Source organism: Plectrocnemia conspersa, unplaced genomic scaffold (assembly GCF_051122295.1).
Source record: "Plectrocnemia conspersa isolate PC_06_02 unplaced genomic scaffold, ASM5112229v1 ptg000009l, whole genome shotgun sequence".
Taxonomy (NCBI): Eukaryota; Metazoa; Arthropoda; class Insecta; order Trichoptera; family Polycentropodidae; genus Plectrocnemia; species Plectrocnemia conspersa.
In genome coordinates this window covers 15,580,306-15,595,674 of record NW_028277173.1, presented here as the reverse complement: position 1 = coordinate 15,595,674, position 15,369 = coordinate 15,580,306, and the positions used below count along the sequence as shown (strand labels likewise).

General features: G+C 26.3%; 1 protein-coding gene across 21 annotated transcripts in view; it reads right to left on the bottom strand.

Moving 5' to 3' along the window:
- dsx (transcription factor doublesex) overlaps positions 1-15,369 on the bottom strand; it is a 151,360-nt gene that overhangs the window by 102,405 nt on the left and 33,586 nt on the right. Inside the window, exons 2-7 of one of the 21 annotated variants that reach the window (XM_088193338.1) lie at positions 11,711-11,851; positions 11,370-11,451; positions 8,276-8,316; positions 7,822-7,872; positions 7,618-7,692; positions 7,361-7,491 (exon numbers count right to left, since the gene is read on the bottom strand). In XM_088193338.1, the coding sequence (XP_088049464.1) occupies positions 7,481-7,491; positions 7,618-7,692; positions 7,822-7,872; positions 8,276-8,316; positions 11,370-11,451; positions 11,711-11,851 (401 nt within the window). In that variant the 3' untranslated portion in view covers positions 7,361-7,480. Of the gene's footprint in view, positions 1-7,005; positions 7,693-7,821; positions 7,873-8,275; positions 8,317-9,945; positions 10,054-11,369; positions 11,452-11,710; positions 11,852-15,369 lie in introns of those variants that run through there. The other 20 variants (XR_015810822.1, XR_015810821.1, XR_015810819.1 and 17 more) reach the window with 20 other exon arrangements.

Here is a 15,369-nt window from a genome sequence, read left to right as displayed (position 1 = left end):
ATTTCACTGCAAAATGCACATTCACGGATATAAAAAACAAAACTGTGTAAAATTGTCATTTAATTCTACATATATTGTGGCAACAATCCATATTTATTGTTCTTAAAATGCGCCCGGTCGAAAACCGTAAGAAAACTCGTATGGTGATTATCTAGGTATATATCTGATCTGATAATTCATAACTAATCATTACATATAATAACTAATCATTACTCCTACATTGTACTACAGTTATCTTTCATCTAATTTAGCAAAATTAAAATCATCGCCTAACAACGATGCACTGGTACTTAGTCATAGCTTCGAATCATCTGTAACTAGACACGTCAATGATTGAAAAGTAAATTATATAGTAACACTTGCTTAATGTTTACCTTATAGGTACTTGATATTATTGTGGCTGAGTTACAACTTCCAATATCGATATAATTTATGAATAATTTAATACGAAAGCTTGGTGATTAAAAGCATAAAGATCCGTAAACAATATATTTTCAGCTAAACGACAAAAAACAAGGAGAGATTATCTCGTTCCGATCAGACCTCCTCCACGGCAACATGGCATGCTTAATTGTGTTACAACCGCTCTTGGTATACAATTATGCTCTAATAAGTGAGGGAAGTTAATTTTACGATCACAATACGGCAACTATGTTTGAGGGTATGTACTTCCAATTACCGTTTTCTTTTATAGATTTGATGTTAAAGGATATCTTATGATTTAAAAGTGACTTGAACCGAAACTGATCAAGTTGTATTATGTATCAGTTAAAATAAGAATGTAACTTGAAAATAGTATGTATAATTGACTTTTTACATATTTGGATTAACCCTCCAAATTTTAGTAATCTTTTTTTTATTTCAACTAACATACAAAAAAAATATGCGGATATTGGACAAAGTATTTTTTTTATTCTATGGAGAAAATTTACAAAGAATAAATAATTTATAACAATAATAATTGTTTAAACTCTTTTTTTTAGTAATTCCAATTAATAATCTGTATTAAAATTGAAGATAAAAAGGTAACACAAAAAAGTTTACATAAAAATACTACATATAATAGTCATTCAAATGAAAAAGAAAACAGAATTTTCATTTCAATCGGAAATTTTGATTTTCTGTAAATTTTAATTGATTGTGATAATACCTTTCATATTTCTAAAACTTAAATACCACATACATATGTGTATTGTTTTATTTATCTCAACATTGATACGTCTAATTATGGCAAGCATCCGTTTTCCACAAAAGAGTTATTTCACGTTAACAGAAAAATCTTTTATTGGCGAAAATTAGAGACTTTCAAGCGGACAATAACAGGTTCCTTAATTGATTACATCAGCGGGGTGTTATTATTGGGTCTTTTCGATAGCCCTCTTTTTTGCTTCCATCCGACGATTTGCCCTCGTTGGAAGCTATCATTAGATCTAAATTGAATTTTGTCGCTTAGCCAATCATCTCGGCGGTGTTCTGTTTTGTAGATAGTTTATCTTTGTAAAAAATAGCGGCTGTGCGTATCCACAACATAGTTGATACGCATAGCCGCTATTTATATATATAATATCGAGATAAATTTCCTCCTTTATATAATAATTGACACGTATCCTAATAAATTACCACATTTTACATTCTAAGTAAATCGAAATTGTAACGCAAGTAAGGGCACTTAACGTTATATTGATACTATTCCATCAGTTACATTGTATATATAAATTGAAATTAGTATTCATGAAATCGATCTAGTGTCGAAGTCGCCATCGAAAAATTTAAGATGAAATTTTGATAAGAATTTATTTTAATCTAACGTAGGAAAATAAATATGTATATAATATTTATATACTCTATTTTAGGGTTTTTCTTTTTACAAAACGAAAAATACACCATTTAGCAACAGTGAGTCAGATAAATTAAATTAATGTTAAATGTGACTTTGATGCAGTGTAAATTTAACGATTGTGATTATTTTTTTTGACCTTAGATAATTCTTGCTAAATAGTTGGTATTCGGAGAAATTATATTCTCGATAAATATGCCACATTTTATTATGCACGTATATACACTCCTATGCCTTTGCCACTCATCTTACTATATTGAAAGCCATCTATTTCAAAATATTCACAGTTGCATTCTAACAACCTGAGTAAAAGGAATAGTTGCAAATATTGTATTGAGATAATTTGAGGTTATATTTGAATATCTGAATAATCGCCTTTCGGACATTTGCACATACATAAATATATATATATGTATGTAAGTCAAGAATGATTATTTGCATTAAATCTAAATGGTATCATTGTGATTTAAAAAATGTGTACAAAAATCAATAAAAAATAACACATATATATTTTATGATTAAAATTTAAGGTTAAGCAATGTCATTATAATATAATGTAAATTAAGAGTGTTTTTATTTGATAATAATTTTTATATATTATTATACATATGTGTATGTATATAATTTTATTTATTTTTTTATTTTATTGTGCTGCAACAGTATTATGTTTAATGATAAATATAATATCATGATTTTTAAGGTTAGTTTTTTGTGTACAAAAGGAAATTTCATTGATTATACTGTTTTAATAAAATGTATGTAATAAGTTAATGAAGTATAACTTATTAGTAATTTATTTAATTTACTCTTGCTTATTATTTTTATATCATTGTAAAGTACTACTAATAAATATTCAGTGTAATGTACTACTAATATATTTTTTACTTAGTACGAAATTTCCTAAAAACTATATCGTTAAATTGTCTGATTTGGAAAGACTTTCATAACGATTAATACGGTAAAATTTCATCATCATTATAATCACCTGTAGTTTAGTAAATTTAAAAATCATATTTTTGTACTTAACACATTACAATCCGCTTTTTCGCGAAATTTTGAATGTTTTGACAAAATGTGACTTTTATCAAAATAATTATAAATATTTATTTATTACCATCTCTCTACATTATTCCAAATTTAAGTTCAATTATTTGTAACCCTGACTGACCGAATTTTTATTTTGAAGCTATATTATGTGACGATGTTAGTGGCGGACAAGATCAAATATATTTTAACTAAAAATTACAGGGCAAGCTTAGCTTTATTGCCTTGAATTACTCGATTCATAACAAAGAGACATTTGTAATTTATAAATTCTTGAAAATTATTTTAATTTAATGGTGAAAAATATTTTAATATAATGGTGACACTGTCACAAACACAACATGTAAAAAAAAAACTTTTGGCTATAGTGGAAAGATAAGTAATTAGTCTAGAGAAATCGGCTATTTTGGAAGTATCGATGAATTAAAAATTTACCGATTTAGCATTGAAGATAAATTATTAACTCAATGAGGGAAAAAATCAGAGGTAATATTTAAAATGAATGAATTATCTTATAACCAATCATCAAACTAGTGTAGAATCAGATAGATTTTATCTTCTCGTTATAAAGAGAATTTCTATTTTTACTTCTTGATTTTATTCGAGAGATTATTAATGAACAGAGAACTGGATGATCGTTGAAGAGAATAACATGATAATTTGTTATAATCAAAGCGAATAATCAATCAATTTTTATTAAGAATTTCGTAGCTTAAGAATGAATTTCGGGATCCTGTATTTATACCGAATCATATAGAAAATTGTCAATAATAGTAATTGTTACATATTTCGAACAAGATAAAGATAAAAAAAAAACCCTTTGGATTATTGTAAAAACGAGATTTAAATACACCGAGTCAGATTTTATGGTGTTACTCTGTGGAAAGTCCCCATACATTTTTAAAAGTCTACGAGGAGTCTACGAGGTTTATCAATTGAACTAATTGAGAAAATCGTAAACAACTTTTTGATATCCAAATACTTTCAAGAAAGCATGCATATTTTTAAACATATGGCACGAGCCCACCCTTTCTTATAGTATAAAAAGGCAGCGGTTGTAATTAGAAATGTTCGTACAAATTTAATTTTCAACAAAAAAAGGTAAAATGCAAATTTGGCATTTTTCTCGAGAAATTCGCAGGAAGAAACACAAAATCAGATCAATTTTAAATTATGACGCAATAAACATATTATTGGGTTCCCTTTAATTCTTCAAAATTAGAATTAATTATTTCTTTTTTAATATATAATTACTTTAAATTGTACATCAAATTGGTAATAAATAGTTAATAATTTTACACCAAAAGTAATAAAGGAAAATACATGTGTTAAGATAAATATATTGAATAATTAATAATGTTCTAAGCAGTTAAATTTTAAAGTGTAACGGTGATATAATATTTCTAAAATGTATTATATATAATAGTATATTAACTCTTTAATTTTATTATTTTCTGTTAAAATGATATTATAATTATGATTTTTATGTTTAGTTCCATTTAATGGCATCATACACGCCGATTAGCCGGATTGCCTTTTTTATACAGTATCAAGTCAAGGTTCGTTCGTGCATTCGGTGGCTTCGGCGGTAATTTCGAGCCAGGTAAAAAAGCATTTTATTGCCAACGAGAGACTATTAGTGCTTGTGTAGCAGCATTTTTCAATTTTCATTTTTACAATCCATAATTGCATATTGTAAAATGTGCATAAAGTCCCCGCGCAACTATAATGCATACGACCGCCATTAGCAGTCGTCAAATCATTATTGGCAACGTTGGTTTTACTGTCGCGACGACGACTTGTTATTTTTTCCGCCAAAACAATAACACGTTCATCGTGCATTTATGGAAAAAATAAAAGAAAATTATTAAGAGTGGCGTGTTGTCGGATTTTCATGTAGAGCTTCGAGCGTGACTAATGGCAAAGCGTCAAAGCTCAAAGACTCATTATTATCGATTTAAAACTAAAATGTGTTATTCAAATAAAATTTAATTACTAATTTAATATATTTAAGGTATTTTTTTATTTAAAAAAAAAGTTAACGATATTTCACTATTGGCAATCTAATAAAAGCTTTAACGAAAATTTATTAAAAAACCGAAGTATAATTCAAGATAATATACTGCTGATTAAAATAATTATTTTTGTGCATCTTTCAACTAAAAGATAATTATAAATAAATGTATTAAATTTATTTTTTACTTTAAAGAAAATTGTATTAATTATATATAAATTTCAAGAAATAATTTAAAATATATATATATATTAAGAAAACGTATCTTTCGTTAATCATGAAGCAATAAAAAAGGCGTTTAAATATAATATCAAACATATAAAATTCGGTAAGGTAATTTTGTTGGTCGTTTTAACACCAGTTAATAAAACTACCATGTAAACTTTAACAACCAACAGGATTTTAGGTTAAAAGGAGTGAATGAAATAAATTGCAATACATGTTCATTTCTAATATGAGCGAATTGTGCATCATACATATAACTATTGCAATAAGAAGTGGGATACTCAAATAGTTTTAGCTATTAGTCCCCCTGTAATATTCATAAGTTGAACGGGTATGTATGTGTTTAATAATGATTACATATACCTATGTATAATTTATGTATTTTCTAAAGTTCGTATTGGTTATATCACATTATTAATATTTTGCTTTTGACAATATTATTAACATCTAATAATTCGAAAGATTAAAATAAATTTTTAATGTTCCTCTTGTGTTGAATACAAATGTTTATATAAAGTATTTTGCATTAAATTTGCAATAAAAGCTATATGGAATAAACCCATTGAATGCTAAACAACCATAAAAGGGGCCAAGGCTTTTAAATATAAACATACATGCATTACAAAATAAAATAAAATCTCACTATAAATCAATAATTTGAATCTAAACATCAAAGAGTTAACTACGTCGCCATACTGATTATTTTATTAATTGTACTTTCGATTATCCTGGTACGAATTATCAGTGCTTACAATATTTTTTTATTGATCCTTTTAGGAGCGTATTACAGTAATGTATTGCAGAAATGCATCTGGAACTCATAAAATAAAAAATCTTTCTGTTGATGATGGATAGAGAAATCATCGAAGATTGGTTCAAAACCAAATGTATTACAGAAATGAGAGATATTTAAAAAATAAACCCAGCAGGTCTTCTCAAAACTCCTGCTAAGAAAGTTGATCAACTTTAAAAAAATGACGACATTGGACGCATCCATGGAATAGCACAATCTTATTAGTAAAAGTAAAGCCAGTAACATTTGGAGAAAGATTTTTCCTAACGTGGAAATAGATGTATTGGATTCTGAGGAAACTGATGCAAGTTATATATCTGAAATATGCTGATTATTGGAAAATTTAAAAAATGACAATTAGGAAAACATCGATCGAGATTTCAACGCTTGAATGAGGCGGATATGGTTTATATCGTCACTCTTTACAGAACACGAATGGAGTAATAATGAAGATGCAAGTAAATAAAGTACTAACTATTATATTAATCCCAAAACGTCATTGATTTCTGTTGAAATTTAACTGTACTACATCGACCAAAAGGGATTCGAATATAAAATTTAATAGCTTTAAGAAAAATTTGTATTGTTTTTAAAAAATATTGAGAAGAGAATCAGAGTTTTTCTAAATAAATAAAAAATGATAATCTGTATTGTTTGATACATATTTTAAATCAAATAAAAATGGATAGTTTGAATTATCTATGTTTTTAATTATTCGTGCCCTTCTTTACAAGCATTAGCCTGTATAATCGAAAGTAATGTATTCGACTTGTTTTTATAAAATACTGAATTTTTGTATTGTACAAAGACAAACCTAAAATAAAATAATTTAATATACGAAATCATAATATAAATATGTACAATTTTTGTACATATTTATATCATGATTTCAATAATTGTTAAAATACATAAGAAACTAAATTATCATTACGTTAAACACAACGTGAATACAAAATAAATATGAATAATAAATATGTGCAGTGAGACCAATTTCATGTCGCGTTTTATGGGGCGGTATTAAAATGTTTTATTAGTGTTTCGCATTGTAAAAACGCAATGCAATAAAATAAAGTATATTGTTGCAAAACTTACCTCAGCCAATCCCAGCCATGTCCTTCCTCGTCCTGACAAGACCATCAATCATCCTTGATGATATTGTCGTTTAAGTAGAATCACTCCACAACACTCAGCGACACATTTTTTTCACAATTATACTAGTTCAATCGTTTAGTTCATAAATAAAATCAACTACATAATATTTACACGCAGCCATGATCGCTCAATTTTTATAATTTAATATAAATAATAAAAAAAAACACTATATACACATAATTTAATAATCGCAATGCAAAACGAACAGAGCACTAAATAAATACTATTATTATTAAATAAATTTTCACGAGCAACGTAGCACAACCATTTTTTAAGTAACTTTTATTAAATATTATTTTATTCGAGTAACACACTTGATTTTGATTCTCGTTTTAAACGAAATAGATGCCGCCGTAATATTTAACGAAGTAGTGTGTAACAGAATCATATTAAAACACTCAATAGTTTTCTTGCTTCAGTTGATACCTGAATAACAATATATCAATATTATTAGTATCGAATGATAACAACTTTTATTTTCATTATTTTTATAATCATCATCATCCGTTTCGTAATAATTTTCACTATAACAATATTTCAAAGTCAAATCACCACAATATTTATAGTAGTCTTCACGCCTCATAGCTTTAGAACTACTGATAACTGGTAATTGCGTCGACTCATAATCTATGGGACCAATAATCGGAACAAATTATTATTCAGCAACATTTTTGATGCTATTTATCTTTTAACCCAAAATGGTATAGCACAAAAAGTATCAATTTATTTTATCAATAGATGGTTTGTGATTCTTACTTATTATAAGATTTTCTCGAGACCTTAGATTACCCAGAGCGGCAAAATATCCTGGAAAAATCATTAAGATGCAGTCAATGAACAATGTGAGTTAAAAATTTTGAAAAAATATTTAAAAAATAAAGTGTGCAAAAAATAAATTAATAACTTTATAGCACACATTTGGGTTAAAAGTTAACAATAACATTAGCAAAATAAAATACATGTATTCCTCATTTTTCTTTCTATATGATAATATTAATAATAAATAACAGTAGTAATAATATGTTGTGTATTTTGTGTTACGTAATGATTAACAAAATAAAACACAAATTATGAGCACAAAAACAATAATAAAAAAATACTAAGTAATTATTTTCTCCTATTACGCAAAAATGTCTTATCCTTTATATATTGTATATATTATTATTTTAATTTTTCAAATTTGTAAATCAATTATATGATAAAATCGTACCTTCACTATTGCTATTATTCGAACTCGGACTTACTTCTGAACTAGAAAATAAAGAAGAAACAAATTAAAATCATTGAAACAGAACTTAATTTAAAATAACCCTGTGTATCTTCATGCACGTAGTTCATCTTTAAATGTATTTTTCATAACACAGGCATTAAAATTTTTGATGATTTTTCATGCAGCTTTTTTTGAGCCAATAAAATTTATAGAATAAAGTTAGATTTAAAATTATTATTTGCAGTATAAATTTAATAACAAATATATTTAATAATTACTAGTTTGTTTTTGGTCTGATTAATCTTGATCACGTAGCTTATAAATTAAAATAATAATAATAAATTATATAACTTACACATAAATAAATTTAAAGCAGTAGTGTTAATAGTTTAATTTTGTATAATTAATGATTAGCGTTTATTTTTATTTTATTTTTTATTTATCATTCGAATTAAGCAATGTGAAATAACGATTAGAAAATAAGATGAAGTTTGAAGATGAAAAAAAACAAAATAAAAACTAATGCAAAAATGTATGCAATAAATTAGCGTTTATCAAACTTTTTCAGACTGCGAATAGATTTAATATTTTACAATAACAATTCATATTTTGTAAAAACCGTAACAATAGCAAACACATGCTTCAACAACATTTAAATTACTAATGAATTTTATTTTTAAAAAAATATTAAATAATAAAATATATTTTATTATTTTTTAATTACATACTTATTTTTATTATGATATTTTTTCGCATATTGATTTATCCTGATAACCAGTACTGAAGTAGTTTGGCAAACCCCAAAATAATCATGCATCCCTTGATATATTTTTAAGCAAAAACATGCATAATAATAATAAAATGGATCATATTACAAAACTTAATATTCATATTTCGTAATATAAACCACTTTACAATAATCATAAATAATATTATAAATAACAATAAGTTAAATTTTCGTTAAATTAACATTTGTACAAAGTATACCCGTTATAATTTTTATAATACAATTTTTATAAAATTATAACAGCAGATAAAAGCTGCTTTATACATTGGTACTATTTAATATGTTTATTTTAAAACATGCGTTTGTGTATGTGTAAATAAATATTTAAGATTATTGTAATATGTAAGAAACATATCATATAGTTTGCAATAACATGCTTCCATTTAAAGCAAAATAATAATAATTAGACAAATTAGTCTTTTAAAATAATTTCTTAAAGCTTCTTATATTTTAAAACTGATATATATTACGATATTATCCAAATGGCGAAGGCATTATACCTTTACACCATACATTTTATAAATTATTTTCCCAAAAAATTTAGATTAATTTGTCAAACCACGACACTAGTCGCTTTTTTACAGATTAATTTAAAAAAATCACGCAACGTAATATTAATTTGAAGCCCTTCAGCTATAAGATGTTTTTTTTCTTTTATATTCCACAAGATTTATTTATAAATTGCATGGCATGCGAGAACCTAAATAAGTACATTTTCAACTTTAGCTTAAAGGGTTACTTAAAATAATTTGCAATATTACAGTAAAATTTATTGTACTTGAATAATAAAAATTAAATATTCTCTAATCGTTACGTTTATCTTATTGATATAATACTAGTTGCGCGATTTTTAAATCAAGCTGTAGATATATTAAACAAATACGCACCTTGAAAAAACCACGAAATTCTACAAAAGAAGCTACTTGGTTAGGGTTGTTTAAGGCTTTAATACCGTAAAGAGCTAACATAACTCAAAACAGATAATAGCCTGCTGAAAAAAGGTTAAACAGAACAAAAATATACTGTACACTCACAAGGTACTTATTGCACTAATGTGATATGAATATATTTATACAAATATATTTCCATAATTTATTATTTTTTATTTAAAACATTTAGCAATAACAATTATTGATTTTATTTTTATGATTTTTATTAGCGTTATTCAACATTGATATCCAGCGTACCACAATTGTAACAGACTCTGTTTATGTTTACTTAATACGGATTTAAAGCTATTGAGCAACTCTATGATTTGTTAAAATTGCTCAATTTTTCGACGCATAAAATAAGCAACTAATTTAATAAAAAACACCAATACACTAAAGCTGGACACCATAGATCTAATATTGTATAACATATTAATAAGCGTATTATTTTTAATGCTAAATCAAAAAGATAAAAAAAAAAAAATATGTATGTGAGTAATAAATATTATTAATAAAAATTAATAATAAATAAATTGAGTATAGACACAAGTCTACAAAGTAAATAGTATAGTTGTAGTTATTGTAAAGCTTTTTATCATTAATAAAGTATAGATACCTATTATGATTGTGGATGATACACTTTCAAACTTAAATTAAAAAAATACAAAACATAAAAATCGCTTGCAAATAATTACGGTATGCAAGGAGAATTCCAAAACTATATATTTAAAAGATATGCAAACCCGTTTAAAAAATATTTTTGTTATTATAAATATTGAATGTATAATCTTTAACACTATTAAAAAAGGATGTAGTTAAAAAAAATTAATTGTAAAATTTAATGATTATTCTAAAAAATATAAATTTGTAAAGAAAATGATTATCTCATAACTTAAGCTATTTTTAGTTGTTATATTTATAAAATGAAATATTATTTTAAATTTATTTGATGTATTTTATCTTTGCCAAAAATCGTAAAAAAGGAATAATATAAATAGCAGTTTATTCTATACGATATTATTTTTTTAACTCTTTATAGAATTACGATATATAGGCGAGAATTGCCTGAACTGACATAATCATTGAAAAAGGAAGAAAATATTTTTTTATGAGCTGCAGAGGTAAATAACATTTCTTAATATGAATTTAAATTGTAATCCTATAAAACAACCATCTGTGTCAATAATCAATATTAGAACTGACTTTTACTAAATGTTAATTTTGAAAAGGCATATTTTTTTTAAACGACTCTGCATAATATTTGACATTTTACTAAAAAATGGAATCACCTTGCAATCAAAGGTACGATTGTACCTAACTATACTCAAGCAATAAAATATGACAATGTTAATAAAATATGGATTCATATTATCCGTACTGGCGAGTGGAATTTCGCAGCTCAATGCCATCATACATGTTGAGATTGTTTTGTCGCGCATATTCATTGATTGCCCATTTTCCTGTGAAAAAAAAACATTTTGATTGCACATAAAATGTATAGCCATACTCCGGAACTGAAAAAATATTATTAGCGCAAATTCAGTTTGCCCGTGAAACCATAAATAAATTCCCAAAACATAGTAAAAACAAACATCGCATAGCAAAAATTTGGAAAAAATGACTTCGAATTAAATAGGCGGTCCAGATTGTAACACAATCAATTTTAGTCGTAATAGATGATGCATTAAGTCATAAAAATATTATTCATGCTCGACTTACCTTCGTCTATTCTTCTCGACGCTTCTTCTATATCACTATGAGCATATTTCAATATGGCATACATCAAAGGCATCATCTCCCAGGAATAATGGAATTTATCCAAAAGTTTATTACAACTATCGATGAGTGAATCGAATAAAACTGAAACAAGAAAAACATAAAAATGATAATCCCGTCAATATACACATTATTTGGGTCACATTTGCAATAAAACTATAATTTTTATTACTAATAAGTATTTTTATTATTTTATAATAGGTATGAGTTAGATTGTATACTAAACATTATATATCATAGAAAATATTTAATTATAATATAATTTTATTTCTATATAGTAACACGGAAGTATGGAAATCGTTTAACTTAGTATATTGACAGAAATGACCCGGTTAAAAGTTATAAATTTAAATCGAAACAGTGAGTATATTAAGTCCGTATTCGCCGTTGGTTTTATGATCAAGCAATAAAATAAATCCGAGACCTCACCTAACTTAGATGTCTGTGATATGGAAGGTACTAAATGTTTTAACTACTACCTCCATATAGTAATGTAAAGTATTGTTAATATTCAATAAATTAATATTATAAAAAAAATACATGTAATAATTTCTTACAGCCGGTTTTTCTACAGAAGAATAATGCTTTTGTAATTTTAATAATATAATATATTACTTTTATATATTTTATCATTAAATTGGTTATATTATTAGTACACTAACTATTTAAGAAACACGCACAACACATATAATAATTACAAATAATTACACCTCTATATATTTTTTTATATATTTTAGTATACTGCCTGACATAGAAACTGACATTTTAATTAAAAAATTGAGTCAGTTAATTTAGACATGCCGCGAAAAATTCTAAGATTTATTTTTAAGAGCTGTTTAAAATATGGTTATTTAACCGCATAGGAATATTATAGTTAAGAGGATCGGATTTTAAGTAACATCGTAATGTTTTAAAAAAAGACAAGTTTTTTTTGTAAGCAAATTTTATTAAATAAATCGGGTAAATTATTTTTATAATTATTAATGACTATCCAAATTTCAAGCCAGCTTTTATTTGCCATCGAAACGAAAACTTTTAGGTTTTGATGCAAATTATGTATGTTGTCTCTGTTGCATTATGTATGGCCTTTATAAAATAAAATAGTGTCAAAAATGTATTTTATTCTGAAAAAATTCACAAAGGCTTTGATTATCCCAACCACTGATTATAAACTGAAGAATGTTTTAAAAACCCTCCTTTATATAAAATAAAACCAAGTGTATAATAGTTTATTCAACAACAAAAAATCATGCGACAGTATTATATTTGATGAAAAACTAAAACAAAAAGTACCGGTACTCTTTTAATGACGCAAAGCTCGTTTTTCAATATATCATAATTTAGTATCTCACAAGTATTTTTAATAATAATTATAATTCTAAAATTACTTTGTATTTTTTATCTATAAATTCTGTTATCGAATTTGTATAGAAAGTATATTATATTATATTGTATAAATTATTTTTAAAGAATTTAGAAAAATGTAAAACATACAAAGGCTTGACGCTTTTAAAATATTAGTGCGTTTATATCGATGCATATAGAAAAAATCAATTGCGACTTCAAATATCCAATAAGAAAAAATGAAACAAATTTAAATTGCTATTTGGGATGCCTTATATGAATTATCCAAAATATTAAGGGCGAACTCAACGTTTCTTAAAAAAAATATTAAAATAACAATACATAATAATGTTGAACTGAAAATAAAATTGACCAACATACAAAGTCCTTCAAAAGATTTCCCAATATTGACGGATAGTGATTCGACGTATGAGTTTAGTTGGTCCTGTATACACATTTGTTGAGTTCGCAATTCATGTTTATAAATCTCATTCAATTTCAAACTGTTCACATGCAATATGAGTATCATATCATATTTACTATTAAGTATTTATCCCAGTCGGACATTAAAACATATGTACAGTAAATTTATCTAGCAATAGCTTGAGGCGCAGGTGCTCGTCGTTAAAGCAGGGGCCGAAAAAACCGCGTACTCGGACCAATAACGAGTCGCGGGGCGGAGCTTAAAGCCAATCTAACTCGCGATTGGCGGAGTACAAGGGGGAGAGGGGCGGGAGGCATCGCTCGCTTATCTGAGTGCTTCTACGCTCACCTGCCTTTATGCCACTGACTCTATCTACCCATTATTCTAGGTCGCGATAGCTCTGACTGCTCTCGACGCGTGACCAATGATAGACGGATGCGTTGAAAAAAGCTCTGGGTATGTGCGATGGTCATATAAATAATGACCGTTAGTTGGAGGTGTAATTTATAGCTTGTAAAACTAATTGGAAAGATGTGTTAGTTTGTTGAATGGCACCAGAATAATTAGCGTGCACGTAATGTGCACAGGGAAATATTTTTTGCTTACTGGTTCTCGACAAGATTCCTAAGAAATATAATATAGATAATGAGATAAAATACAAAATTACAAAACAAAACGACGAACTGTATTTTAAATAGATACAGCATTATGTTTTAAGAATTACAATTTGTGTGAGAAGATGTACAAATATATAGCACAATCTTATTATTTAAAGTGTAGAATGATTATTACAATTTAATAAAAAAAAAATGATTCACAGAAAATTATATGATTAACCAGAAAATATAATAAATAAAGAACAATTAAAAGAGGAATTATGTACAAGGGAGTTAAAAAATACAAAATATTTGAAAAGGACCAAGTAGAACAATTTTTAAGAAAATTATATATTTATAAATTAAAAACTGTTTTAAAACGAGTATCAATTAATGAGTCCATTACTGGTAAACCAATAAAACAGTTTACCTATAAATGGCTCGAAAAAATAGCTCGGAAACTATAGCTTTTACTGATAAATCCACAATTATCTTCGCTGTAACCTTCTCTAATTCTTGACTTTAAGAATTGATGGAACAGTTTGTTAATCTTGTTCGATTGCTTTTTTATTATAATATATGTGTAAGAAAGGCTTTTATAGAAATAAATTCAGAAAACATTTTTAGAGAAGATGAGTTTGTGATGATATATAGTAATACTGTATCATCATCATTACAACCAGGCATGCCAAGAAGGGGGAGGAGAGAGAACAAATGCCCGTTATTATTAAGGGGCACAACTCTGGAAAAAATAATAGTAAGAATATTATATTCACAAAAAAAAAAGTAAAAACCGACAAATAATGAATCTGAACTAAACCACAGCTGTTTGAGATGTATGTAGATGTATTTTATACATACAAAAAATAAAAGTCCCTTTTATACATACAAAAAATAAAAGGAGCGGAAGATTGCTTTCAAAAGCACCCACTTTCTATGCAGTACTTTTACAATAATCATTACTATTCAAAGGGACAGATTGTAGTTTTTTAACGCGGCTTCGTTTGTGTTAAAATTTGTTTGCAAATTATTGTATACTTTATTGCTTTTTGGACGTTTAAAAATATTAGACATGAGAGGAAATATTCAACGAATGTAAATTAGTAGCAGTAAATTTATGTATTCGATCTGAAATAATGCAATGAAGAAATAACGAAAAATCAACAACAGCACCAGCTGAATTATATAAATTTAATGTTTTTATAAATTGTATTGTCGGTAATTCGACAACTGGATTT